Genomic DNA, 26169 nt, shown 5'->3' on the forward strand with positions numbered 1-26169 from the left:
TTCAGGAGGGCAGAACTCCCCCTCCCCCCCCCCCCACCAAGTCCCAGCTGTACTGCAGGCAGGCAGGGACCGGCTGTCACACCCGAACAGACCCGGGTCTATTCTGGGAGGCTGCAACCTGTGATTTCGCTCCTGCCAAGCGTGACATGGGAGGGGAGGCGCTGCAGGGCCAGGGAGCGCAAGAGGCTGCCAAGTGTCTGGGGAAGAGGGGAGCCACAGGAGCCTGCGCGAGGGGCAGGGGGCGAGCTGCGAGCACAGCCAGGACTAGCTCCACGTCAGGCTGGGCAGAGCGCTCTCGCCTGCCGGTGCCAGCTGTTCACATTCCACATCAGCAGCCCACGCCGGCAGCTCCGCTCCCCCTCTGAAGGGTTTCTCCCCAGCCCCCGAGGGGCCGGATCATCATCATCCCAGATCAAACCCTATAGGATGTGGGGGAGAGATGCTGCATCTCCCTGTCTCCTGAACAGGAGCCGCTGTGTCTCCTGCTCCTCAGAGGTGGGGCAGACGCCCTTGCGTCGCAGGGGGAGGCTGCAACTGGCTCGGGACAGCGTGCGGGACACTCACCCGCAGTTGTTAATGGCCATCAGGTTGGAGACGAGCACAAAGGGGTACGTCAGCATACTGGCGAAGAACTGCAGGCACGAGAGATGGGCCACAGTTAACAGGGCGTGGCGCTGGCTCCGCAGCCCCTCACGGAGCCCCCCAGCCGCAGGAGCACAATGGAGAGGGAGGGTGTCTTAGTGGGCAGAGACCATCTGTGCAGCTCCCAGCACAGCAGGGCACTGCTGCAGTCTTCTCCATGTGCTGGGACCCTGGCACTCACTGACTTTCTCCTGGGCAAGGAGGTCTTTGTCCTGCCCTTCCAGAGAGCACATGGTCTGAGCCAGGCAGCAGTGCCTGCTCGGGACAGATATGGGCTGGACGGGTAGGGCAGCGGGCACAACATGCCCAAGGGGAGGGGGCCGGCTGGGCAGAGCCCCAGGGGCGGGGCCAGGCCAAGGTGCACGAGAGGGTGGAGAGCTCACCCACCATGCAGCACTAGCTAGTGATTTAGACTCACATAAGGGCACCAACCTCCCACCCCATGGTTCCCTCAAACTGGCCCCTCCCACCCCAGGGCAATTCTGTGGGGCTACCCCACCCCCAGCCCCGAGAGGAGAGTCAGGGTTACACACGCACTCCAGTGACAGCCTGTGAGTAGCTCTTCATCTCGCTCATGGTGGAGACCTAGAGAGAGGGAAACGCATTGAACAAGGAGACCCCGCACCCTGCCACAGCCCGGCCCCTCCATCCCGACACAGGGGGCTGCCTCTGCCCCGATTCCCCGCACCGCGTCTGCACTCTGGGCTCTGCCAGGGCCTGAAACCCAAACTGCCCCCACGCGGGTCACGGACGCTGCTAGGACAGGATCCCCGGCCAGGCGCTGGGAGAGTAGCACACAAAGGGGAGCGTAGGCCAGGCCCAGCAGAGATGGGATCTTCCCGGGCTGAGCGGGTCACCCCCCAGACCTCCTGAACTCCGTTTGCCTCCAGGCCCCACACCCTGGGCAGCCACCAGCACAATGCCGCAGGGGCCTACCCCGTTCTCCAGTGCATAGGTATTGATGAGGTAGGCCAGCATGTTACAGAGCCACAGCGACAGCACGTCGCCCAGCAGCCGGGGAACGAGCCCCCTGAAAGAAACACAGCAGGTGAGTGAACACAGGGTGCCCCGCGGGCCCAGGCTGGCAGGAGCCCCATGACAAGCTGGACGGGCCCCCGTGTCCCAAGGGCACCCACCCCCGTTCTCACCCCTGCCTCTCAGGGGTGCCCTCCCCCCATTCCCACCCCCGAAGGGTGCTCACGCCCGCCTCCCAAGTGCACCCACCCCCACCTCCTGGGGTACCCTCCCCCCGTTTTCACCCCCGCAGGGGGCACACGCCCGCCTCCCAAGGGCACCTGCCCCCGTTCCCACCCCCACCTCCCAGGGGTGCCCTCCCCCCATTCCCACTCCCACAAGGTGCACATGCCCGCCTCCCAGGGGTGCCCTCCCCCGTTCCCACCCCCACAAGGTGCACACACCCGCCTCCCAGGGGCTCCCACTGCCTCCTGGCCACAGGACTCACGCAAAGAAGCCCAGGATGCCCTCTTCCCGGTAGATGGTGACAAAGGGGCTGAAGATGCCACTGGGCCGACGGAAGAGAGAGGAGAGAGATGCTGTCACATGTGGCTCCCAAGGGAAGGGACTGCGGGTTAGCATGTCCCCCTGCCAGCCACCCGTGTGTCAACTCCCCCCACACCACATCAACTACCCACTGCCCTGGCAGCGCCTGCAGGACACCCGGTCCCAGCCCCTCTCACCGTGCCCTTACCTGTACTTGGTCTCCCTGCCAATGAACTGCACCATGCATCTCAGCGTGATCACTGCGGGCAGAGCCAGACACAGCAGGGTCAGCGTGGGGGAGCCAGGCTGCAGCCCCGCGACCCCAGTCCTGTGGGGTCAGACACGGAGCCTTTGCCCTCTGAACTCAGGGCATCAGCATGGGCTCACAGGCCCCAGCAGCCAAGGTTAACAGGACGATTCAGCCAGGCGCCTCCTGGCCACGGGCAGAGCTCTGCTGAGGAATGGCTGGGCCTTGAATTGTACCCATCCCATTACCTCAGCACTGGTCTCTGTGGGTGGATCCCATGGAGTAGGGCTGGGTGTGAGCCCCACCCCACCGCCCCCACAGCGCCGGACACCTACCGTGGAAGGGATGGGTGACGAGTGTCGCGGCAGAACGAGCAACCATCTCTCGGGAGGTCTGGAACAGACACGGGCCATTAGGGCTCAGCCACGGCACGTGTGTGGCTGAGAGCAAACAGGGAGGGGGCGGGCCTGGGGGCGGTAGGAGAGTGGCGGCGGAAGGCGGGGCAGGTGGAAATGCTGGGGGGAGCCGCTCGGGGGCAGCCGAGTTTCAGCGCTCCCAGGCTGCATGCTATGGGAGGTGCCAGGAGCCAGCACTTGCCACTCTGCACATGGGCAAAGCCAGCACAGCCCTGCGGCTTGGCCCATCGGCGACTGGATGCCTGGCACTAGGAGCAGCCCAGGCCTCCGCGCCACACGGCCACATGCGCCTGGAGTGCAGCAGGAGGCAGTGCCTGGAGGACACCAGGCCGCCATGCAGTGCCCTGCTGATGACATGTGGCGTGGGGGGCAGGGGCATGCGCCAAGAGGCTGCAGGAAAGGAGGGAAGGGGAGTGATGCCATAGTGGGGGGGTGGAGAGAGGTATAGAGCAATGGGCACCCCAGGGAGCAGGTGGCAGCCAGGACCCTGCTAAGGGAGCAGCGCTTGGAGATGACTCGCTGGGCCGAGAGGAGAAGGGAGGGCTCTAGCAGGGGCAGATGGGGAGGCACACTGTGACCCTGGCAGGCCAGACGCCAGCTCTTGCCCAGGCTGCAGGTGCTGGCTAAGAACTGACAACCTCGTAGCCGGAACCCAGACCAGGTCACCTGTCCGGTAGTTGTGCTCAAGATGGGGATTAGCCTTATAAGAAGGCTTATGTAGAAGCTTAGGACTGGAAGGGACCTCGAGAAGTCATCTAGTCCAGGCCCCAGCACTCATGGCAGGACTAAGTATTATCTAGAACATCCTCGACAGGTTTATCTAACCTGCTCTTAAAAATCTCCAATGATGGAGATTCCACAACCTCACTAGGCAATTTATTCCAGTGCTTAACCAGTTAGGAAGTTTTTCCTAATGTCCAACCTAAGCCTTCCTGGGTGCAATTTAAGCCCATTGCTTCTTGTCCTGGCCTCAGCGGTTAAGAACAATTTTCTCCCTCCTTGTAACAACTTTTTATGTACTTGAAAACTGTTATGTCCCCCCTCAGTCTTCTCTTTTCCAGGCTAAACAAACCCAATTTTTTCAATCTTCCCCCATAAGTCATGTTTTCTAGACCTTTCATCATTTTTGTTGCTCTTCTCTGGACTTTCTCCAATTTGTCCACATCTTTCCTGAAATGTGGCGCCCAGAACTAGACACAATACTCCAGTTGAGGCTTAATCAGCGCGGAATAAAGCAGAAGAATTACTTCTCGTGTCTTGCTTACGACACTCCTGTTAATACATCCCAGAATGATGTTCGCTTTTTTTGCAACAGTGTTACACTGTTGACTCATATTTAGCTTGTGATCCACTATGACCCCCAGATCCCTTTCCGCAGTACTCCTTCCTAGGCAGTCATTTCCCATTATGTACGTGTGCAACTGATTGTTCCTTCCTAAGTGGAGTACTTTGCATTTGTCCTTATTGAATTTCATCCTATTTATTTCAGACCATTTCTCCATTTGTCCAGATCATTTTGAATTATAATCCCATCCTCCAAAGCACTTGCAACCCCTCCCAGCTTGGTATCGTCAGCAAACTTTATAAGTGTATTCTCTATACCATTATCTAAATCATTGAAGATACTGAACAGAACCGGACCCAGAACTGATCCCTGTGGGACCCCACTTGTTATGCCCTTCCAGCATGACTGTGAACCACTGATAACTACTCTCTGGAAACAGTTTTCCAACCAGTTATGCACCCATCTTATAGCAAGTAGCTCCATCTAGGTTGCATTTCCCTAGTTTGTTTATGAGAAGGTCATGAGAGACAGTATCAAAAGCTTTACTAAAGTCAAGATATACCACGTCTACTGCTTCCCCCCTATCCACGAGGCTTGTTACCCTATCAAAGAAAGCTATCAGGTTGGTTTGACACAATTTGTTCTTGACAAATCAATGCTGTTACTTATCACCTTATTTTCGTCTAAATGTTTGCAAATTGGTTGCTTAATTATTTGCGCCATTATCTTTCCAGATACAGAAGTTAAGCTGACTGGTCTGGAATTCCCTGGGTTGTCCTTATTCTCTTTTTATAGATTGGCACTATATTTGCCCTTTTCCAGTCTTCCATGACTTTTCAAAGATAATCGCTAATGGCTCAGATATCTCCTCAGTCAGCTCCTTGAGTATTCTAGGATGCATTTCATCAGGCCCTGGTGACTTGAAGACGTCTAACTTGTCTAAGTAATTTTTAACTTGTTCTTTCCCTATTTTAGCTTCTGATCCTACCTCATTTTCACTGGCATTCACTTTGTTAGACGTCCAATCACCACCAACCTTCTTGGTGAAAACCGAAACAAAGAAGTCATTAAGCACCTCTGCCATTTCCACAATTTCTGTTATTGTTTTTCTCCCTTCATTGAGTAACGGGCCTACTCTCTCCTTGGTCTTCCTCTTGGTTCTAATGTATTTGTAGAATGTTTTCTTGTTACACTTTGTGTCTATAACTAGCACTTGATCTCGCTTTGTGCCTTGGCCTTTCTAATTTTGCCCCTGCATACTTGTGTTATTTGTTTATTTTCATCCTTTGTAATTTGACCTAGTTTCCACTTTTTGTAGGACTCTTTTTTTGAGTTTCAGATTATTGAAGATCTCCTGGTTAAGCCAGGGTGGTCTCTTGCCATACTTCCTGTCTTTCCTATGCAGGGGGATAGTTTGCTCTTGTGCCCTTAATAATATCTCTTTGAAAAACTGCCAACTATCTTCAATTGTTTTTCTCCTTGCACTTGTTTCCCATGGGATCTTACCTGCAAACTCAGGGAGTTGGTAGGTAAGACTGCCTTCTTGAAATCCATTGTCTTTATTTTGCTGTTCTCCCTCCTACCATTTCTTAGAATCATGATCTATCATTTCATGATCACTTTCACCCAAGCTGCCTTCCACTTTCAAATTCTCAACCAGTTTCTCCCTTATTGTCAAAATCAAATCTAAATCACCCTAATAGCGTTCTCCATCTTCTGAAATAAAAAATTGTCTCCAATACATTCCAAGAACTTGTTGGATAATGTCTCATTTTCCCAACAGATGTCTGAGTAGTCGAAGTCCCCCCATCATCACCAAGTCCTGTGCTTTGGATGATTTTGTTAGTTTAAAAAAGCCTCATCCACCTCTTCTTCCTCATTAGGTGGGTCTGTAGTAGACCTCTACCATGACAACCCTTGTTTTTTACCCTTCATCCTTACCCAGAGACTTTCAACAAGTCTGTCTCCTATTTCCATTTCCACCTCAGTCCAAGTGTGTACATTTTTAATACACAAGGCAACACCTCCTCCGTTTTTCCCCTGCCTGTACTTCCTGAGCAATCTGTACCCTTCTATACCAATATTCCAGTCAAGCATATTATCCCACCAAGTCTCTGTGATGCCAACTATGTCATAATTGTCTTTATTTACTAGCATTAGAGTTCTTCCTGATTATTCCCCATACTTCTTGCATTAATATACAGACATCTAAGATACTGATTTGACACCCCACCCCACCCCAGTTCTGTCTTGCCTCTCCCTTATCCCTGGTATACAGCCCACGCGCCTCCCAAATTCCAAAATGTAGTGGTTAGACTCTGTGGAACACTTGTCCGTTGCTACCTGCGTTCATCTACTTGTAGTGTCTGTATTCCAGGCCGCAAGGAAATAGGTACGTTTTGCTTTAGAACTCTGAAAACGTTTGCCCTGAACTTGTGAACTCAGGCCCAGGAATTGTCCCCCGTCCAACCGCAAGGACTAGCAAAATCAGATGGGCCATCAAGGAGCATCGCCATACATAGGATTGGTTAATAGCCCTATCGCACCTGGGAAACGCTAGGTGCAAGGAAGCTAGTCCTGTGGGCTTGGGAGCTGAATGAAGGAAATAAGACAAAGCCACAGGAATATGTCCCCCTTTTTTAGCTGTTTTAACTCTGAAGGGCCAGGGAGTCTAAACTGAAGCCAGAGATCCCCAGGGTCTGCCTCCTGGGTCTGCCTGGAAAGACACTTTGAATTGTCGCTCACTACAACTCTGTCACTCTTGGGATTCAGACGGTAACTCATTGGTGTGCATGTTTGCTTGCTTTAACCTGTACAAAACTCTCATTCCTTTTTCCTAGTTAATAAACCTTTAGATAGATTATTACAGGACTGGCTACACCTGTCTTTGGTGTAAGACCCAGGGTGCCAAGTGATCTTGGCTAAGTGACTGGTCCCTTGGGACTGGAAGCAACCTGAATGTGGTGTGTTTTTTGGAGTAAGTGACCACGTATCACTAAGTCCAGTTTGTCTGCATGGCAAGACAGGCTGGAGAGTCTAAGGGGACTGTCCGTGACTCCATGGTCAGACATTAACAGGGATCCAGGAACTCACATTTGATGAAATCTAATTCTAGCACACACTCCCAGCCTGGGGGGGCTGCCCCGTTTCTGACAGTCTGCCTTGAGGTAGGCACTCATGGGCGTGAGCCCTCCAGACAGCATGACACACACTTCACCCCAGAGGGATCCAGCTCCATGCAAGCCCCACACGCTGCCCTGGCCGCTAAGTTCCCTTGGGCGTGGGCCTTCACTCACCTCCTTGATGACCTGCTCCAGCGAAGACACGGGCTCCTTGAGGCTGGCCCCAGGCTCCTGGGCAGAGGGAGTGAGAGAGGTTCAGGTAGGAGAGCTCCCCCCTACCCACTCCCCGAATGACACTGCCCACTCCCACAGAGCCAGCATGGAGATCAGCAGGGCCTGCCTTGGTCCCCTTTGCTATTCGATATTCCCAGTGCAGTAGCACCTAAACGCTAGCCAGGCCAGGCCCACCCTGCAGCCCGCTGGGCCCATATGCCCCGGCCACCCCCCCCCCGAACACACCAGGCTTTGCATGAGTGAACATCTCCCAACCCCTTGTGCTCCTGACAGGGCATGTTCCTACCATCTCCCCTCTCCCCAGGGCAGGGCAGACCTTGGAGAGGTGCCTACAAGGGAAAGGACCCAGAAACCAGCTCCAACATACCTCCTCCTGGTCAGCTTCCTGGTACCGCTAGGGAACAAGGGGACAGGGTTAGCACAGCAAAGGCCACTGGGGTATGGAGGTCTCGTTGGGCCCAGGCAGCCAGGGAGGGGCATGCAAACACCAGGGCTTCACTGCCCCCGCATGCAGGCTGCAGCTGCCTGGGTAGGCCGGGATGGGACAGAATGCTATGGGGACTGACAGCAAGCGGCCTCCAACACTCCCACAGGAGAGACTGCCCTGGGACCCGCTAGAAATCACAGCGAGCCTTGAGAGAGGAGCCGACACCCTGCTGGGCCAGAACTCAGCCCCTGGACGTCGCCTATGTGTGGAGCAAGAGTACAAGGGACCTGAACAAGTACAACCGCCCCCTGGGAATTATCCAACCCCTCCAGGGTGGGCCAGCTGCGGCCATGCAGACAGCCTGGGGCAGCAGCTGCTCGCGAGGGGTTTGCTATGACCTTCCAGCCCCGCCCGGCGTACCTGTAACACCTGGCTGTGCACGATGGTGCCGATAGCGCCCGAGCAGAGTCTGGGAGTCAAACCTTTGAAGAGTCCGGCTCTTCCATCTATCTTCATAATGTGCTTAGCTGCGAAACAACACAAGCATGAGGGGCGCTTTCCCCACTGCCCCAGCCTATAAAGCCTATTTTAAAGGACGTTTCCTTGCTGTGCGATTAAAGAAACATGAGTTGTTCCTTCACGTGTAACTGCCAGGCCTTTCCCCTCCCCGTGAGCCCTCAGAGAGGCAAGCTTCCAGCACTGGGGCTACAAGAGTCATGGTCACATCCTTTGTGGGCCAGCCACAAAGGGGACTTGACACATGCTTTGCCAGCAGGGTGCACAGCAGAACCCTGGAGATCAGGAATCCTGGGTGGGGCGGGGCAGTGTATGACTTTGCGATAGGCTAACCAAGGCACATAGGCAGTGGGTCTGCAATGTTAGAGACCAGAGCTCTAGTCCCAGCTCTTCACGAAATGACTTTGTGCAACTTTGTGATCAATGCCTTTGTTCGAGAGAGGGCGAATGCTTGTCCGCCTGCTAGGGATGGGGTACGAGATCGTGGTCAGTGATAAGGGCTGTGAAGTGCATGGAAATACAGACAGCAGTGAGTAGAAGTGAGATTTGAACTCCTGGTCCTCTGGTTCCCAGCTCAGTGCACTCTCTCCAGGGTGACTGGGTATCTGGAGGTGAAGTCAGACTCCTTCTCTCAGGACACACCAGCTTTGGTGGCACAGCCCAAGGGTGGGATCCCCCCAGGAAATCCAGACAGCGGCGAGGTCTGGCCTCACCCCCCCAGGCACAGAGGGCTTCCCCATCTTCACACCAGTAACTACAACCCCCACCCTTTGGGGCTTTCTTTCCTATCCCCAAATCCACGTGCATGCCACAGACAGGGACTCACCGTACGCAAAGAGCCCCGGCAGCTGGTAAACCTGTCGCCCAAACATATTCCTGCCCAGGGTCGGAGGAAGCGGCTCATATCCCACCTTCAAAACAAACAGACAGTCTGCAGCAGTCTGCCCACGGGCCGTAACAAAGCCTGGTGATTTTCTGGTGCCTCTTCCGGCCCGGGACCGTCAATGCCCTGCTGCTAATTGAAGGGCTCAGAAGCCAAAGACGCTATATTTAGTGGTGGACCCAAATGCCTCCACAGTCTGCCAGTGGGAGGGATTCAACTCAGCCCGGGGGTTAACCCCTTGTCAGCGAGACACGGGGAGACTGCAAACCCCGGTGGCTGCCCTTTAGAATGGCACAGGAGAGTCACAAATACATTCAATTCTTTTCCCCCCCAAAGAAAATTAAGGACCAAGCCTGAATTAAATCATCTCCTATCTCTGGACAATACCCTTCCCCAACATCCCCCTCCCTGGCCCGCTTCCTCCAGCGCACAGCATATCACCCTCGTTCATTCCAAATTCCCAGAGTAGGTGGCAAGTCCCTCCGGCCAGGGACCCGGTATCTGTCAAGAGCCCTGCTCACATCTGGAGCTCTCACTTATCATCCTCGGTATCCAAACACTCCAGACACCGGATTAGATACAAAGCTGCTGAGCGTGGGGCGCCTGCCAGACAGAGCCAGAGCCGGTGCATGACCCTGACAAGCGTGGGTCATTCCCAGCTGCTCCTTCCGGTTACAAATGGGTTTTGCTTTACAACGATTTCAAGGGGTTTCTCCACTGACACTTGCATGCCCTGCAGATCTAGAATAAGATGCGTCCATCATGCCACTGTCTGGGAGTACAAGGGACCGCCCTGGAGACTCAAGGGTTAAATGCTCTCCTGCCGCTGGAACTTCGCCTCTTTCCAGCCAATGATGGCACAAGCGGGCTCCTACACTGGGCTAAGACCTGACAGCCAGCCAGCGACACCAGGTGAAGCAGAAGGGAGCTGGGCAGTTCTACGGCGCACAGGACTGGAGGAAAGAGCGGCAGAAAGAGAGCCAGCCATTCTGGGTGTCAGACCGTTCAGGCTCCCCCAAGGCAGATGCCCATGGACCCAATGAAATTCGCTATGTGGCTGGTGCTGGTGACCTTGTTGTCACAGTCTGCCCAGGAGGCTCAATGCAGCAGGCGAGGGAGACGCAGCCTTCTGGAGCTGGGTCTCACTCTGTGGTGTTACCGGCAGAGACTGCGGACCCCGCTGTTCGCTCTCAACCTGTACGGGTGCTACTGTGGAACCGGGGGCTCCGGGACACCCCTAGACGCAGTGGACCAGTGTTGCTTCCTCCATGACTGCTGCTACCCGCCACGCCAGGGTCTCCTTAGAGTGCCGGGGGAGAGTGAAGTGGCAGCCCTATGAGTTTGCGTGTAGCCAATCGGGGACAGAGTGCCGCTCTCAGAGCGTCTGCGGCAGGATGGCCTGTGAGTGCGACAGAGAGTTTGCAGAGTGTCTGACGGCCGCAAAGCCCAGAAAGAGGCATTTCTTCTACAACAGGAGAGAGCTCTGTGCTGGTCCCAAGGGCTCCTGCCCGGCCACCTTCCCCAACAAGGCCGAAATCCTGCACTGGAGAAAGACACCTTCCCCGCCCCCTCCTGGCACTGGCTCTCCGAGCAAGGGCTCTGCGTTGGGAGCCAGGGACAGAAACCCCGCCCTGTGACTGAGTGGATTCTGCTTCATGGGGATTTGCCGAGCTCTCCTAGTCCCCTGGATTTCTGTGCCTCTCTAGGAGTAAATTGTTTCAACAACTGCTGGGTGCTCTCTCTGTGGTCTGAGCAAATTGGGGTACATGCGGGAGAGGAGCAGGATAGAGTCGGAGTGGCTTCAAAGGGGGGGGCAAGGTGCATGGGGGGCACTTATGGACTCTGCCTGGGCACGTGGGGATCGGTGGTTCTAGTATTATCAAGGCTCTGTATGGGAGGCAGCTGAGGGGAGCTAAGTCCTGGGTCCGCATAATTTCTGTAGCAGCCCAAGCCCCCAGGCCGTGCTAGGCGCTGCACAGACACCCCGGGGGGGCTGGGAGAGCAGAGAACGGGGGTGACTCCCTGGGCTGGGAGAGGGCACCGGAGAGCCCTGGGGCTGCCAGGCAGGGCAGCGTCGCTCCCCGCCACCTGCCTGCTTGGACTTTGAACCCCCCGAGCTGGGCTGAGGCCCCGCGAGATGCGGGGGCGGGGGGCCGCAGCGCCGCTCTGTAGCCAGCCCCGGGGCTGGGGCACCGGCCGGGGGAGCAGCAGAGCAGAGACCGGCGGGGACCGGCCCCGGGCAGCTCGGAGCGCGAGGGAGGGGCCCGACACGGGGCCGCTCCGGGGGGGGCAGGGTCACGGGGTCAGTCCGGGGGGGGCAGGGTCACGGGGTCAGTCCGGGGGGGGCTGCGCGCGCGGGGGGGGGGCAGGGTCACGGGGTCAGTCCGGGGGCGGGGTCACGCGGGGTCCCGGCCCGCTCTCACCTGCACCAGCACCTTGACGTACATGAGCGGCTGCGAGAGCGCGGTGAGGCCGGAGCCCAGCAGCACCTGCGAGGCTGCGTCCGCCATGCTGAGCTGAGCCGAGCCGAGCCGGGCCGGGTACGTCACCGCGCCGTCCCCACGTGACCGGCACCGAAACGCGCACAAGGCGGGACTGCCACCCCCGGGGACTTCCGGGTACCTTTCCTGCCACTTCCGGTCCCCCCACCCCATCAGCAATCGTCATTTCCTGCTTCCTTAAATGGTCCAATTGGGGCTTTCGGAGGCGGGGCGGGCCCCTCGGATTGACAGGGGGGTGGCTCCCCTGTAGCCCGGGCGGGGCGGCTGGTCAGTGGCGCTGCAGGCGCCGCGCGGCTCCAGGAGGCAGTGACGTGTCCCCCGTCCGGCTCCTAGGCGTGGGCCCAGCCAGGGGGCTCCGCGCCACACGCTGCCCCCGCCCAAGCGCCGGCTCTGCCGCTCCCATTGGTCAGGAGCCGCGGCCAATGGGAGCGGCAGGGGCGGCACCTGCGGACGGGGCAGCGCGCAAAGCCCCCTGGCCGCACCTCCACGTTATAGAGCTGGAGGGGGGACGTGCCGCTGCTCCCGGGAGCTGCTTGAGGTAAATGCTGCCCGGAGCCTGCACCCCGACCCTCTCCTGCTCCCCAAACCCCTGCCCCAGCCCTGATCCCCCTCCTGCACCCCAAACCCCTCAGCCCCTCCCCAGAGCCAGCACCCCCTAGTTAGAGCCCTCACCCCCTCAGAGAAGGGGTGGGGCAGGGCAAGGGTGTTCAGTTTTGTGCAGGTAGAAAGCTGCCAATCCTACTCGCAGTGTCAGAGCAACGGATGGGCGCCACCCAATGACACCAGGAGTCCTGGCTCCCAGCCCCCTGATCTAACCACTAGCCCCCCACTCCCCTGCCAGAGCTAGGGATAGAGCCAAAACTTCCTGATCCCCAACTTTCTACTGTCCTCTAGCCAACGGCTGTATAAACAAAACCTGTGTCACGTCCCTCTCTAGTGTCCAGGCCACATATACAACCACTAACAGTGTCTCCTTCAGCTGGGGGGGCAGGGTCCTTGCAGGGGCATTAGAAGGTCCCTGGTTCCATCCTGACTGGTGACCCACTGGGGGGCACGGGATGGAATTTCTCTTTCTCCAGTCTTCTTTTGAATCTAGCTTATTTAATTCACACACTGAGAAAAGATCCTTGTAATCAGGAATTTTAGTGCAAAGCTGTCCTCGCCATTCAGCTATGGCGCAAGGGGCAGTAAATGCAGGCGTTCCCCATCATGCCCGCTCCTCCCACGGTGCCATGGCTTGTGTAACACATGGGCAGGTTTGCAGGCTGAGCGGGAAGGCTGCAGAGTCAAACCCTCTGGAATCAGCAATTGCCACATTTAAGATTTCCTGAACAACCTTAACTCTGCGCACTTGGCCATGTGCATTATGACACCATCCTTTAATTGCATGATCACATACTAATTTTACCTCCATGAGTCACCAGCCGGGTTTGAATTCAGAATGTAAGTGAAGAGGGGAGAGGGAATCTGCATGGAAACTGCGGTCAGTTGAAGATTGAAGACCAGACCTGGTGGTCTCCTGGCTCCCACCCCGGTCCACCTTCCCCAATGCTGCAGGGTACATTGACAGTGACCTGTCCCCTCCCCACAGAGACATGGACAAGTTGTGAGCTGCATATGTGATGAGGTGGGTTTTTCCTCTTGTTACGTTGTACGTGAGCCTATATGAGTCACCAATGCCTAGGTGGTAGGAATAAGGATGTGAGAGTTTTGCTGAGACCCTTGGGGCAGGTGCCTGCAGGAAAGCCATGGCCGATGCCCTTCCTAACTTGAGATCCAGGAGGGAGAACCAATCAGTTGTCACGGAGTCACAACCCCGATGCTCTGGAACTGCTCCGTATGAAGCCAGCCAGGACTAGCGTGACTCCCCTTAGGGCACTCTGTCCAGGGCAAGAAACCTCCTCGGCTATGGCCTTCCTGGGTCTGACCTGGGAGCCTTCAGAATCCCTGTCCGTGCACTTCCTGCAGGGGGCCACCCCTGAGGAAGCCAGAGGGCCCTGCACCCCCACTTTGCACTCAGCAGTGACTCTCAGCCAGCGTGTAAAACTGAAGGTTTATTAGTTGACAGGAACACAGCATAGAACAGAACTTGTTAACATGGAAATCGGTGACTTTCAGCCAAGTCCATCTCCGGGGAGTCCCAGGCCTGGTTCCCTGGTGTTGCCAAGTCTCAAAACGTAACAAAGCTGCTCTGCCTTTCACAGCAAGCCCAGAACAAGCCAATCCCATTCTGAGGGGGTGTTTTTATAAAAATTCCATAATTTATTTTTAGTAATAATGTAAGTACACACAAACAGGTATGTTGTGATCATTCTGCCAGATAAGGTCTGCAGCAAAAAGGGCCAGGTTCAATATTTAGGGTTTTCTTCAACAAAACAACACACAACTGGCTCGAGCCCCCCACCCCCAGTAACCTGTTTTCTGCAATTCTTCTGTTACACTGTACATTGATTTTTTTCCCCTCCCATCTCTTTTAGTTTATTTTTTTCCAGTTCCTATATAGAGTAATTTGGTGGAAATTTTTATGTATATATAGATAGATAGATATATTACACACACACACACTTTTTTTTTAGATTTTTCAGTGGATTTGAAGTATTTAAAAGAAACAGAGAAAAACCCAACTCTTTAAGGGTATGTCCACACTACGAAATTAGGTTGAATTTATAGAAGTCGATTTTTTAGGAAGCGATTTTATACAGTCAATTGTGTGTCTCCACTAAGCGCATTAAGTCACATTAAGTCGGTGGAGTGTGTTCACGGTACCGAGGCTAGCATCGACTTTCGGAGCGTTGAACTGTGGGTAGCTATCCCACAGGTCCCGCTGTCTCCGCCACCCATTGGAATTCTGGGTTGAACTCCCACTGCCTGATGGGGCAAAAACATTGTTGCAGGTGGTTTGGGGTACATGTCGTCAGTCGCCCCTCCCTCCCTGAGAGCAACGGCAGACAATCGTTTTGCGCCTTTTTTCCACGCAGACGCCATACCACGGCAAGCATGCAGCCCGCTCAGCTCAGCCGCCGCTGTTGTGACCTGGGTGCTGCTGGCAGCAGACGGTACAAGAGGGCTGCAAACCATCGTCCCCGAACGACTGCTTCCACTGCCACTCTGCTCTCCTGCTCTGGCAGCAGACGGTGCAGTAGGGCTTCAAACCATCGTCACGCTTCTGCTGCCACTCTGCTCTCCTGCAGACGCCATACCACGGCAAGCATGGAGCCCACTCAGATCACCACGGCAGTTATGCGCACTGTAATCACCTCATGCATTGTCCTGCAGTATATGCAGCACCAGAACCTGCAAAAGCAGGCGAGGAGGCGATGGCAGCTCGGTGATGAGAGTGATGAGGACATGGACACAGACTTCTTTCAAAGCACGGGACCTGGCAATTTGAACATCATGGTGGTAATGGGGTAGGTTCATGCCGTGGAACGCCGATTCTGGGCCCGGGAAACAAGCACAGACTGGTGGGACCGCATAGTGTTGCAGGTCTGGGATGATTCCCAGTGGCTGCGAAACTTTCGCATGCGTAAGGGCACTTTCATGGAACTTTGTGACTTGCTTTCCCCTGCCCTGAAGCGCAAAAATACCAAGATGAGAGCAGCCCTCACAGTTCACAAGCGAGTGGTGATAGCCCTGTGGAAGCTTGCAACGCCAGACAGCTACCGGTCAGTCGGGAATCAATTTGGAGTGGACAAATCTACTGTGGGGGCTGCTGTGATCCAAGTAGCCAGTGCAATCACTGAGCTGCTGCTATCAAGGGTAGTGACTCTGGGAAATGTGCTGGTCATAGTGGATGGCTTTGCTGCAGTGGGATTCCCTAACTGTGGTGGGGCGATAGACGGAACGCATATCCCTATCTTGGGACCGGAGCACCAAGGCAGCCAGTACATAAACCGAAAGGGTTACTTTTCAATGGTGCTGCAAGCACTGGTGGATCACAAGGGACGTTTCATCAACATCAACATGGGATGGCCGGGAAAGGTACATGACGCTCACATCTTCCAAAACTCTGGTTTGTCTGAATGGCTGCAGCAAGGGACTTACTTTCCAGACCAGAAAATAACCGTTGGGGATGTTGAAATGCCTATAGTTATCCTTTGGGGACCCAGCCTACTCCTTAATGCCATGGCTCATGAACCCATACACAGGCACCCTGGACAGTAGTCAGGAGCTGTTCAACTATAGGCTGAGCAAGAGCAGAATGGTGGTAGAATATGCATTTGGGCGTTTAAAAGCGCGCTGGCGCAGTTTACTGACTCGGTTAGACCTCAGTGAAACCAATATTCCCATCATTATTACTGCTTGCTGTGTGCTCCACAATATCTGTGAGAGTAAGGGGGAGACGTTTATAGTGGGGTGGGAGGTTGAGGCAAATCGCCTGGCCACTGATTACGTGCAGCCCGACACCAGGGCAGTTAGAAGAGCACAGCAGGGTGCGCTGCGCATCAGAGAAGCTTTGAAAACCAGTTTCATGACTGGCCAAGCTACAGTGTGAGAGTTATGTTTGTTTCTCCTTGATGAAAACCCGCCCCCTTGGTTCAGTCTACTTCCCTGTAAGCCAACCGCCCTCCCCTCCCCCCTTCGATCATCGCTTGCAGAGGTAATAAAGTCATTGTTGTTTCAAATTCATGCATTCTTTATTAATTAGTCACAGAAATAAGGGGATAACTGCCAAGGTAGCACGGGAGGGGTGGTGGAGGAGGGAAGCACCGGGTGGGGTAGGGAAGGAGGGAAGGATAAGGCCACACTGCACTTCAAAACTTATTGAATGCCAGCCTCCTGTTGCTTGGGCAGTCCTCTGGGGTGGAGTGGTTGGGTGCCTGGAGCCGCCGCCCCCCCCCCCCCCCAAACTCCTTGTCCTTGGGCGTCTGGGTGAGGAAGCTATGGAACTTGGGGAGGAGGGCGGTTGGTTACACAGGGGCTGCAGCGGCAGTCTGTGCTCCTGCTGCCTTTCCTGCACCTCAACCATACGCCAGAGCATATCAGTTTGATCCTCCAGTAGACTCAGCATTGCCTCCTGCATCCTCTCATCACGCTCCCACCACCGCTCCTCTTGCTCCCACCGCCTCGCCTCTTGATCCCGCCATCTCTCATCTCGCACGTCCCTCCTGTCCTCATGTTCATTTTGTGTTTTCCTGGACTCTGACATTGTTTGCCTCTACGCATTCTGCTGGGCTCTTTCAGTGCGGGAGGACTGCATGAGCTCAGAACATTTCATCGTGAGTGCAGGTTTTTTTGCCTTCTTATCTGCGCTAGCCTCTAGGACGGAGATGATAGTGGTAGCATTGAAACGTTTGCAGCTGCGGGAGGAAAAAAAGGGAGAGTTGGGTTGACCATTTAAAATGGGTTGGCCACTTAAAAGGAGGGGCTAAGGTTTTCGGATTAATGTGCAGCACAAACCCAACTAAACCCCCCTCACACCCAATTCTCTGGGATGATCACTTCACCCCTCCCTCCACCACATGGCTAACAGCGGGGATGATTTCTTTTCAGCCACACGCACACAGCCCAGCCGGAACGGCCACCTCTGAATGTCCCCTTAATAAAATTCCCATATTTCAACCAGGTGACCATGAATGATATCACTCTCCTGAGGATAACACAGAGAGAGAAAGAACGGATGTTGCTTGAATGCCAGCAAACACCGGAATCATATGCTGCCAGGCTTTGTTATGCAATGATTCCAGACTACGTGCTACTGGCCTGGCATGGTAATGGAGGACGGAATAAGGCTGCACTGCCCAGAAACCTTTTGCAAAGGCTTTGGGAGTACATCCAGGAGAGCTTCATGGAGATGTTCCTGGAGGATTTACGCTCCATCCCCATACACATTAACAGACAGTAGCTGTACTGGCCGCGAATGCATCCCAAGTCTTCAGGGCAAATTAATCAGAAAGCAAGTTTAGAGAAAAAAGGGGAGAGCTGTGAGAGATAGTGATGTTGAGAACCAACCGATAGACCCCGAGTCGTGGAAAGACGGCAACGTTGTTACTGGCAAAGCAACAGAAGTGCATGACAGAACAGAAGCACATGATGAGGTAAAAGCCGCTTAAATTATTTGAAAGAAAAGAAAACATTTATGTAAGCCACCGGATAAACACTTGTGCTTAATAATAGATTGCTGAAAGTATGACCGACGGAGCCCCCACCGGTGGTGATTTAGAATCAAGTGACACAAGCGTTTATCCGGTGGCTTACATAAATACATACTTGGAAGCACCCTGCCTCCCTGCACTGTTGTGTCAATGGGACCCTCCCTTACCTCCTCTGTGGGTTCCAGGGTCCCTGCCCTGTTCCTGGGGACTCCCTATGAGTCACCCACCCCCGTGTTCCCTGGGGCAGGATGTGTTAGCTGTTCAGCTGCATCAGACCAACAGTCATCAGCTGTAACAGCCTCCTCACCGACCGGCAGTTCTCTCTCCTCCCCCTCTGGGAGCCCCTCACAGCCTTTCTTCATGCTGCAAGTTACCACACTGTGATGGTGTCCGCTTCTCCCACACTAGCCCAGACAGGGTTAAGCCCATGGTATTGACAGCAAGACTGGGCATGCTCCAAGTGCTCTAGTAGTATAAAGGGAGGGAGACCAGCTCATTCTGAGCTGGAGGCTGCAGGGGAAGGACCTGCCAGGGAAGCGCCTGCGGAGGGCCAGCCACAGCCACAGCCTCTGACTGCACCGGGAATCGAAGCCGTCCACTGCCTGCCTGCGCCCCGGCGACTGGAGGAAATCCTGGGGATGACTGGCCCTGCCGAACCCAGAGGACCCGACATCTCATGGGAAACCCCAACACAGACTCTGGTAGGAAGTGACCCAGGGAGGGTGATGGAGTGTTACCTCCCACCCGGGGAAATTCAGTGTGTTTCGGTAGGACCCCCCGCTGAGTCAGTGGCAAGCTGCTACACCACTGTTAGGGCCCTGGGTGGGGGCCCGGTGGAGTCGGGTGGACCCGGACCCCCCTACCGGGGCTGCCCCACCCCATAAAGGGCGTCCCAATGCTTTGTAGACTCTGGCTGGTAGGCCACGCTGTCCTGCACCCAAGGGTGGTGCTATAGACTCTAGCTCCTAGGCCATGCTGCCCTGCACTGAAGGGCTGCTTCATAGACGGTGATGGATAGGTCATGCAGCCCTGACCCTAGGGGCGTGGACCGTCACACACACTAACAGTCCTAGTTTTGCTGAAAAAATCATTTCCCAGCAACATGTCTGTGGGGATGTCCTTGAGCATCCCCACCAGTAAATCACCTTCCATACCTTCCCACTCCACATGAACCTTTGCCAGGGGTACAGGGAACCTTTGCGGCCCCACCGCCTTAATGTGGGTCATCTGCCCCATCAAAACACTAGCATCTGGAACCACACTTGGTCGAACCAGAGAGAACTGAGCCACTGTATCCCTCCACCCCAGACACTCCATGCCATCTATCTTGATAACCTTGATGTGTTCCCTGTCAGCTTCACTAGGCCCCATGTCCACCAAGCTGGTGTGATAACAGCTGGGAGTGCCCTCTAGGGCCTCAGGGCTGAGGGCAACTGAGCTAACATGGGACAAGGGAGGTTTACTCTCATTTAATTTGGGACAGCTGCTTTTCAGGTGCCCTGGGGAATTGCAGTGAAAGCACCTTCAGGGATCCCCTGGTTGCCCAGGAGTCCTGAGGCGAGTAACAGGGGAATGGGGAGGTGAACCCCAGTCTCCTTTTTCCTAGGGGTAAAATCGTGATTCTCCTTTCCACCAACCCTGTACCCCTCTGCCAGTGGTTTATGTTTAATTGCAGCTTGTGACTGTTTGAAAGAGTCTGAAAACTCAGCTAATTCTCCCACTGCATTCACCTTTTTGTCCCACAAATACTGTTTTACATCATTGCTGCACATATTCAGGAATTGTTCCTGAGTAACCAAATCGCACATTCCTTCAAAGCTTGTAATGCCTTTTTCCCCTCACCCACTTATCTAACAAATCTCTCATTTCATTTACATAAGCCACATTACTCAAGCCAGATCCCCTCTTAAGACTCCTGAATTTAATCCTGTAGGTTTCAGGTGTAATCTGAAACTGTTTCAAAACCAGTTCCTTAAATTTACCATAGTTTGAAGTATCATCAATAGGCATCTTATTGAATATGTCCAGAGCTCTTCTAGTCAATTTTGCTACCAATGTGATCGTCTTTTGATCTTCAGGGATTGCATGGAGGGTGCACAGTCTCTCAAAGATAATGAAATATTCGGCAATATCACTGAATTCACCATACTGTGGACATAGTCGCTCCCATTTGTGGCTTTTTGGGGAAGTGGAGCCAGTGGCTGGAGGGTTTTGTTTCTTCCACTCCATAACAGGCAGTTCATGCTTCTGGGCCTCAATCTGGGCCTGTATTTCTCTGTCTCTTAACTCCAAGGCTCTTTTGTCCCTGGCTGCTTCTGCTTCCATAGCCCTTTTGTGGGCAGCTTCCTCCCTGGCAGCGTCTGCATTAATTTTCATTTGTTTTAATTCCATCTGTCTTTTATGTTCATTATCTTTCTCAGCCATTTGCAACTTGTGCAGTTCCAGCTTTTTCTGAGCCTCACTCTCACTCATGATGCTGATTTTCCTGCCTCTATTCCCTTCCCCGAAATAAGCAAACAGAAAATAACAAACCAGTAACCGCTTTGTCTGTTCTCCAGCCACCACACCCAAAACTCACTTAAAATCACTACCCGCGTCTCAAAGCAATCAGCTGTGCACAGACCCTGCCGACTACGCCACTGTGATGAGTTGGATCACAGAAACCGCCACTGGGAACTGAGCATCTGGGCGTTGGAGACAGGAACACTTCTAAAGCTGTTTTCAGTTAGCCTGTGGCTTTTGGGGGACGTGGTTCAGACCTGGGTCTGTGTTTGTAGCAGGCTAGCATGTCTGACACAACCAGGCAGGGTTCTGAAGTCCCAAGCTGCCAGGGAAAACGGGCTCAGAGGTAGTCTCAGCACATCAGGTGGCAGTCCCAAAGGGGGTTTCTGTGATCCAACCCATCACACCCGCCTTGTGCCAAAGCTATAAAAGGGGATGGAGCAGGACAGAGAGGGTGGTAAGTCATGTGAAAACCCCTAGTTAACACCTAAGATGTCTGCTGGAACTAACAAGGACTGTACTAGGGCAAAGGATTGGGCCTAGACTAGGAAGGAGTCTAGTCTGTGAAAGAAGCTTATTGGAATATCTCTGAGGGTGAGATTTTATCTGTAATCAGTTTCTTAATGTATTAGGCTTAGACTTGGGTGGTTTTGCTTTATTTTGCTTGGTGACTTACTTTGTTCTGTCTGTTATTACTTGGAACCACTTAAATCCTACTTTTTATTCTTAATAAAATCACTTTTGTTTATTAATGCACCCAGAGTAAGTGATTAATACCTGGGGGATCAAACGTCTGTGCATATCTCTCTATCAGTGATATAGAGGGCGAACAGTTTATGAATTTACCCTGCATAAGCATTATACAGAGTAAAATGGATTTATTTGGGGTTTGGATCCCATTGGGAGCTGGGTGTCTGGGTGCTGGAGTCAGGTAACCTGCAGAGCTGATTTCACTTAAAGCCTGCAGCTTTGGAGGCGTGGCTTGGACCTTGGGTCTGTGTTGCAGCAGGCTAGTGTCTGGGTCAACAAGGCAAGGTTCTGGAAGTCCAAAGCTGGCAGGGAAAATGGGATCGGAGGTAATTTCAGTGCACCGGGTGACAGTCCCAAGGTGGTCTTCTACACAACCAAGCAGTGAGCATGTGCATGCTGTTAAGCTTAATGGAAAAGTGCTCCAAGGTTGGAGGGATACTGGTGCAGAAATTTCTGTAGTCAGGAGGGACCTGATCCATGAGAAGGATTTGTTACCAGGAAAAATGGCAGAATTAGAATTGGTGGGAGGTTACAAAGTCCTTGCACCTTTAGCTAAGGTACACATGGAAACTGGTGATTTGCAGGCTGAACTAATTATTGCAGGGGTGGCACACAATTTTGCACCGTTTCTACTGGGGAATGATTTTTTTGATGTGGCAGAATCTCTTTCAGGGTTTCTTAGAAAGAAGAAGGAATCTTGTGCTGAAAGCCTCAGGGGAGGGTGAAGTCACATGTGCTGCTGGGGAAATAGGAGAGTGTCTCTATAATTCCTGGGTAGCAGTGGAAAATGGGCCGTTTGGGGCAGGGATGGTTGAGGCCAGTTCCTGTAGCCCCAGGACTCAAGGCAGGTGCCTTGAGACCAGTGCATGTGTCCATAGGGGGGATCTGAGACCACAGTATGTGCCCATGTGCGTGGGATCTGAGACCAGGGCGTGTGCCCATGAGGCTGGAATCTGTGACCAGGGTGTGTGTCCGGGGGGCAGGATCTGAGACCAGGGCATTTGCCCATGGGGCAGATCTGAGACCAGGGTGTAGGATCCAGGTGCTCTGGGATCTGGTCCATAACGACCTGTCTCCTTTCCAGGCTGCTGGCTGGCCATGTGGAGTCGGGTGTTGGGACATGAGTATCTGTGGGGCTGGGGAAACTTTACTTTTCAGGACCGGGGATGGGGGGGCAGGAGAAGGGGAGGGGAAAAGAGGAGCTGAGCCCTGAACCTTCCCTCAAAACTCAGTTCAACCTCCTTGTATTGACACTGCAGGGGCTGAGATCAGAACCCACCCCTGTCCCCATTGCAGTCAGAGGTGACTCCAGATTGACCGCAGGGGGTGAGATCAGAACCCAGCCCACAGGTTCCCTGTAGATGCAGTGAGGTGTCTGTTACCCCTGGCGCTACCCCTGGGGCTGGTCGCTACGGGCAGGTTATAGACACACGGGGAGGGGTTTGTGGCTTTCCATCTCACTCCTGTTTGTGTGTGAATGCAGCTCCCTGTGCCCAGACTCTTAAGGATTTCTCCATTAAAATGAGTTTTATCGGAGATCCTGATCTCTCTTTGCCCTGGTCTTCAGGTTGCTGCAGTGAACGCACTTCTGTGGTATGTGCGGCTTACCCAGGCATCGGACACAAAGGGGGTGTCCGTCAGATATTGGCATTGCAGCTGGGGATCCAGGCATATTTAAGGCATCCCTATTGGGAAATTTGGGAAGTGAAAGGGTTTTGTTTTTAAACATAACTAATGCTAACTAAGAATTTACTAAACTGTGAAATAAAGAGGGTTAAAGTAGCTATCTAACCACTCAATATTAATGTTCGTAGTGACACCACTAACAGACTCCATCTCAAGCTGGGGACCATTGAGAAGGAACTGCAGGGGTTGGGGTGTGCACGTGCTAGAAGAGGCACCAGCTGTGCCGCGAGACTGCTATTGCGCTAGCAAAAATCTCTGACAGCGCTGGGACGCGCCGCCACCTGACATGGAGCACCCACAGGGACAGCACTCCTGAATTGGCATCTTAGGGTCCTTCTCCACTTACCCCACAGCAGGTCCTCTTGGCCTGTCTCTCTTCTAACTCCAGCTCATGTTTTCACCGCTCCGAGCGGTCAGCTAGACTCTGCTCTTCCAGCTCCACATCCTTCACTCTACACATCCACTGGGGGGAACGCAGGTGGGAAGCCCCCATCCTGGCTGGGGAACTGGTCCGGTGGACCCCTTGCCACTACCCCAACTGCCCCCGCTACTCCCAGTCTCTCTGGGCATCCTGGAAGCCCGCTGGGATCTGGAACCGGCTCCTATGATTGGTCACTCTCTACCAGCCAGGCAATCAGCAGCTCCTGGGTGAGTCTCCCAATGCTCAGCCCTCTCTCCCTGCACAGATGTGCCAGGTCCCTCTTACAGAGTTGCTTATAGGCCCTTTCCTTGCTGGTTCCTTCAATTCCCTTGTTCCATCGCGGGCAACCACCCACTGCAAAGTGCCTGTGCTCTCAGCCAACTGTCTACAGGGTGCATCCACCAACCATCCTCTGCTACCACGTCGTCATGGACTCACGGGATTCGTGCTCTCTCCTGGCTCCGTGCGGTCTGTGGGGGGAACCACTTTCAGCGCAACAGCCCTTCTTGGGGGTCCACTCTCTCGGGGGTTAAGCCCCTCCACCTCCTGGAACCGCATCTCTCTGAGCCTTAGCACACCTGTCTCTGCCGTGGGGCCCCCTCAGGGATTCCACTCGCTCTGGACCCTCGGGCCTCCACTTCCAGAGGGAATAATGCAACCCTCTTCTCTAGATCAGAGCGACTCTCAGCCAGTGTAAAACAGGAGGGTGTATTGAGCTCCTGTGATGTTGCACTCTATATGATTTTATGAAAATATGCTAATGAGTGTGAATATAATGTAACCGGAATATGCTTCATGCAAAAGGTTTCTTGTAAGGTATCATTACAAAGCTTATAATCTACTGAGTGTGGTCATCCTATTTGTAGGTATGTATCACTCTTGTGTCTGAAACTAGAAATGTGAAATATAACTCTGAGGTCCTATTGTAGTTATGCAAAGTGTGGGCCATTAATGGTAGATTGGAATCTTGATGGCTCCCATCAACCAGGACAATTGACTGTGGATGGCTCTGTTTGCTTGTAGGCCTTCCTGTGAGTCAGGATGGGAGGAATAAGGGCTTGAAGTCTTATAGTGACATTTGATCATGTCACCTGAACTGGAATCCATCTTTAACCTGGTGCTTCCCCATTGAGAAGGAGGGGTGGGAACCCAGAGAGGGACAAAGGATTCTGGCCTTGTGCAAAAGATATATCAAGGGAGTGGAACAGAACAAAGGGGGCTGCAGTCATGAGAAATCCCCTAGCTACCACCTAAGCTAAAACAAGGGCTGTACCAGGGGAAAGGATTGGGCCCAGACTAGCAAGGCATCCAGTCTGTGAAAGAAGCTTATTGGAACATCTCTGAAGGTGAGATTTCATCTGTAATCACTTCATCACTGTATTAGGCAGAGGCTTGCATTTTTTTTTTTATTTATTTTATTTTGCTTGGTAATTCACTTTGTTCTGTCTGTTATTAGTTGGAACCACTTCAATCCTACTTTTTATATTTAATAAAATCACATTTTAATTATTTATTAACCCAGAGTGTGTATTAATACCGGGGAGCAAACAGCTGTGCATATCTCTCTATCAGTGTTATAGAGGGTGAACAATTTGAATTTACCCTGTATAAAGCTTATACAGGGTAAAACGGATTTATTTAGGGGTTGGACCCCATTGGGAGCTGGGCGTCTGAGTGTTGGAGACTGGAACACTTCAGTTGTTTTCAGTTAAGCCTGCGGTTTGTGGGATGTTGCTCAGACTTGGGTCTGTGTTGTAGCAGGCTGGCATGTCTGGCACAACCAGGCAGGGTTCTGAAGTCCCAGGCTGGCAGGGAAAGCAGAGGTAGTCTCAGCACATCAGTTGGCAGTGCCCAAGGGGTCTCTGTGATCTCAACCCATCACAGCCCCCTCCTGAACCCCTCATTTCTGGCCCCACTCCAGAGTCTGCACCCCCAGCTGGGCCCTCATCCCCTCCTGTACCCCAACCCCCTGCCCCAGTCCAGTGAGGGTGGGAGAGCCAGGGAGTGGAGCCTCAGAGCAGGGGTGGGATCTCAGGGAAAGGGGTGGGGCAAGGGTGTTTGGTTTTGTGCAATTAGAAAGTTGGCAAACCTAGTGGGGGACAGAGTGACATGGGGGGGGGCAGGCTCCCCTGTAGCCCTGGCGGGGGGGAGTGACATGGGGGGGCTGGTTCCCCTGTAGCCCTGGCTGGATAGGTGGGGGAGGGGCTGCCTTTCCTGCAGCCAGTCCCCCCGCCCCTGCCCCTGCCCCTTTGTGCACAATCAGCCCCTGTTGCGGTTCATGTAGCTTCTCCCTGAGCATGGAGGATCCATCACACCCGGTGGGATCCCCCGGCTGCTCTGCCTGAGGTGGCTGCTTCCACTTCAGCGTCCCAGTTGCCTGCTCCCCCCTCCCATGCCTGGGCTGATGGGACTGTCTGGCTCCCACGTGTCTCCAGCTGCTCGAGGGGAGGGGCAGGGCCTGGAAGCCTTCTCCTTCCTTGGGGGGCCCAGACCCCCACCCCCCACCCCAGGCACTGACCGCACGGGAGCACGTTCGATCCCTTCACTGCCTCTGCAGAATGAAGCAGCCCGAGCCCGGCCACCCCTCCAAGCTCAGCCTTGGCCATGCCCAGCAGTAGGGGCCCGAGCTGCCTGAGTTGCTGTGAGGCAGGTTCTGTTTATTTTCGTAGTGCCCACGTTCCTGGAGGCTCCGTAGAACAGGGAAGGGGGGACCAAGGCCCTAGTGCTGATGGGTTGGGCCAGATGGAGCCAACACCCTGCGGAAGACAGGGACAGGGCACCGGGGCCGTGGGCTGATAGCAGCCGTGTGCGCGTGTTACTTGCCGCAGGCCGGCCGGTTGCCGCAGGAAAGGCCATGGAGCAATGCTCGTGGCGCAGTCGGCCTGCACTCTGAACAGCCACCCCACCCACTAGAGCCCTGAGCAGCCTGTGGGCTCCCCTGC

At 54.1% G+C, this 26169-nt stretch overlaps 2 protein-coding genes and 1 long non-coding RNA gene across 6 annotated transcripts in view; 2 read left to right on the forward strand and 1 right to left on the reverse strand.

The window, feature by feature from the left end:
- The window catches only part of MTCH2 (mitochondrial carrier 2), a 212069-nt gene extending 200147 nt beyond the window's left edge, over window positions 1-11922 (reverse strand). For 2 of the 4 annotated variants that reach the window (XM_065594496.1, XM_065594495.1), the window contains exons 1-11: window positions 11696-11920; window positions 9216-9300; window positions 8294-8400; window positions 7814-7840; window positions 7387-7443; window positions 2725-2782; window positions 2351-2402; window positions 2105-2164; window positions 1579-1672; window positions 1180-1227; window positions 565-632 (exon numbers count right to left, since the gene is read on the reverse strand). In XM_065594496.1, coding sequence (XP_065450568.1) covers window positions 565-632; window positions 1180-1227; window positions 1579-1672; window positions 2105-2164; window positions 2351-2402; window positions 2725-2782; window positions 7387-7443; window positions 7814-7840; window positions 8294-8400; window positions 9216-9300; window positions 11696-11782 — 743 coding nt within the window. In that variant the 5' untranslated portion in view covers window positions 11783-11920. Of the gene's footprint in view, window positions 1-564; window positions 633-1179; window positions 1228-1578; window positions 1673-2104; window positions 2165-2350; window positions 2403-2724; window positions 2783-7386; window positions 7444-7813; window positions 7841-8293; window positions 8401-9215; window positions 9301-11695 lie in introns of all 4 variants that reach the window. The other 2 variants (XM_065594494.1, XM_065594493.1) reach the window with 2 other exon arrangements.
- LOC101948582 (phospholipase A2, minor isoenzyme-like) lies at window positions 10297-10997 on the forward strand. Its single transcript, XM_005295016.4, is given in 2 exon segments — window positions 10297-10554; window positions 10556-10997. Coding segments are annotated over 2 exon segments (612 nt in total). The 3' UTR covers window positions 10910-10997.
- Window positions 11923-11965: 43 nt separating the features above from the next.
- On the forward strand, window positions 11966-16398 carry LOC135983347 (uncharacterized). The gene is made up of 2 exons (XR_010600932.1): window positions 11966-13400; window positions 14752-16398. It is a non-coding gene; the product is annotated as an uncharacterized LOC135983347 (long non-coding RNA).
- Window positions 16399-26169: the final 9771 nt, after the last annotated feature.

The sequence above is a fragment of the Chrysemys picta genome, chromosome 4 (genome assembly GCF_011386835.1).
Source record: "Chrysemys picta bellii isolate R12L10 chromosome 4, ASM1138683v2, whole genome shotgun sequence".
Taxonomy (NCBI): Eukaryota; Metazoa; Chordata; order Testudines; family Emydidae; genus Chrysemys; species Chrysemys picta.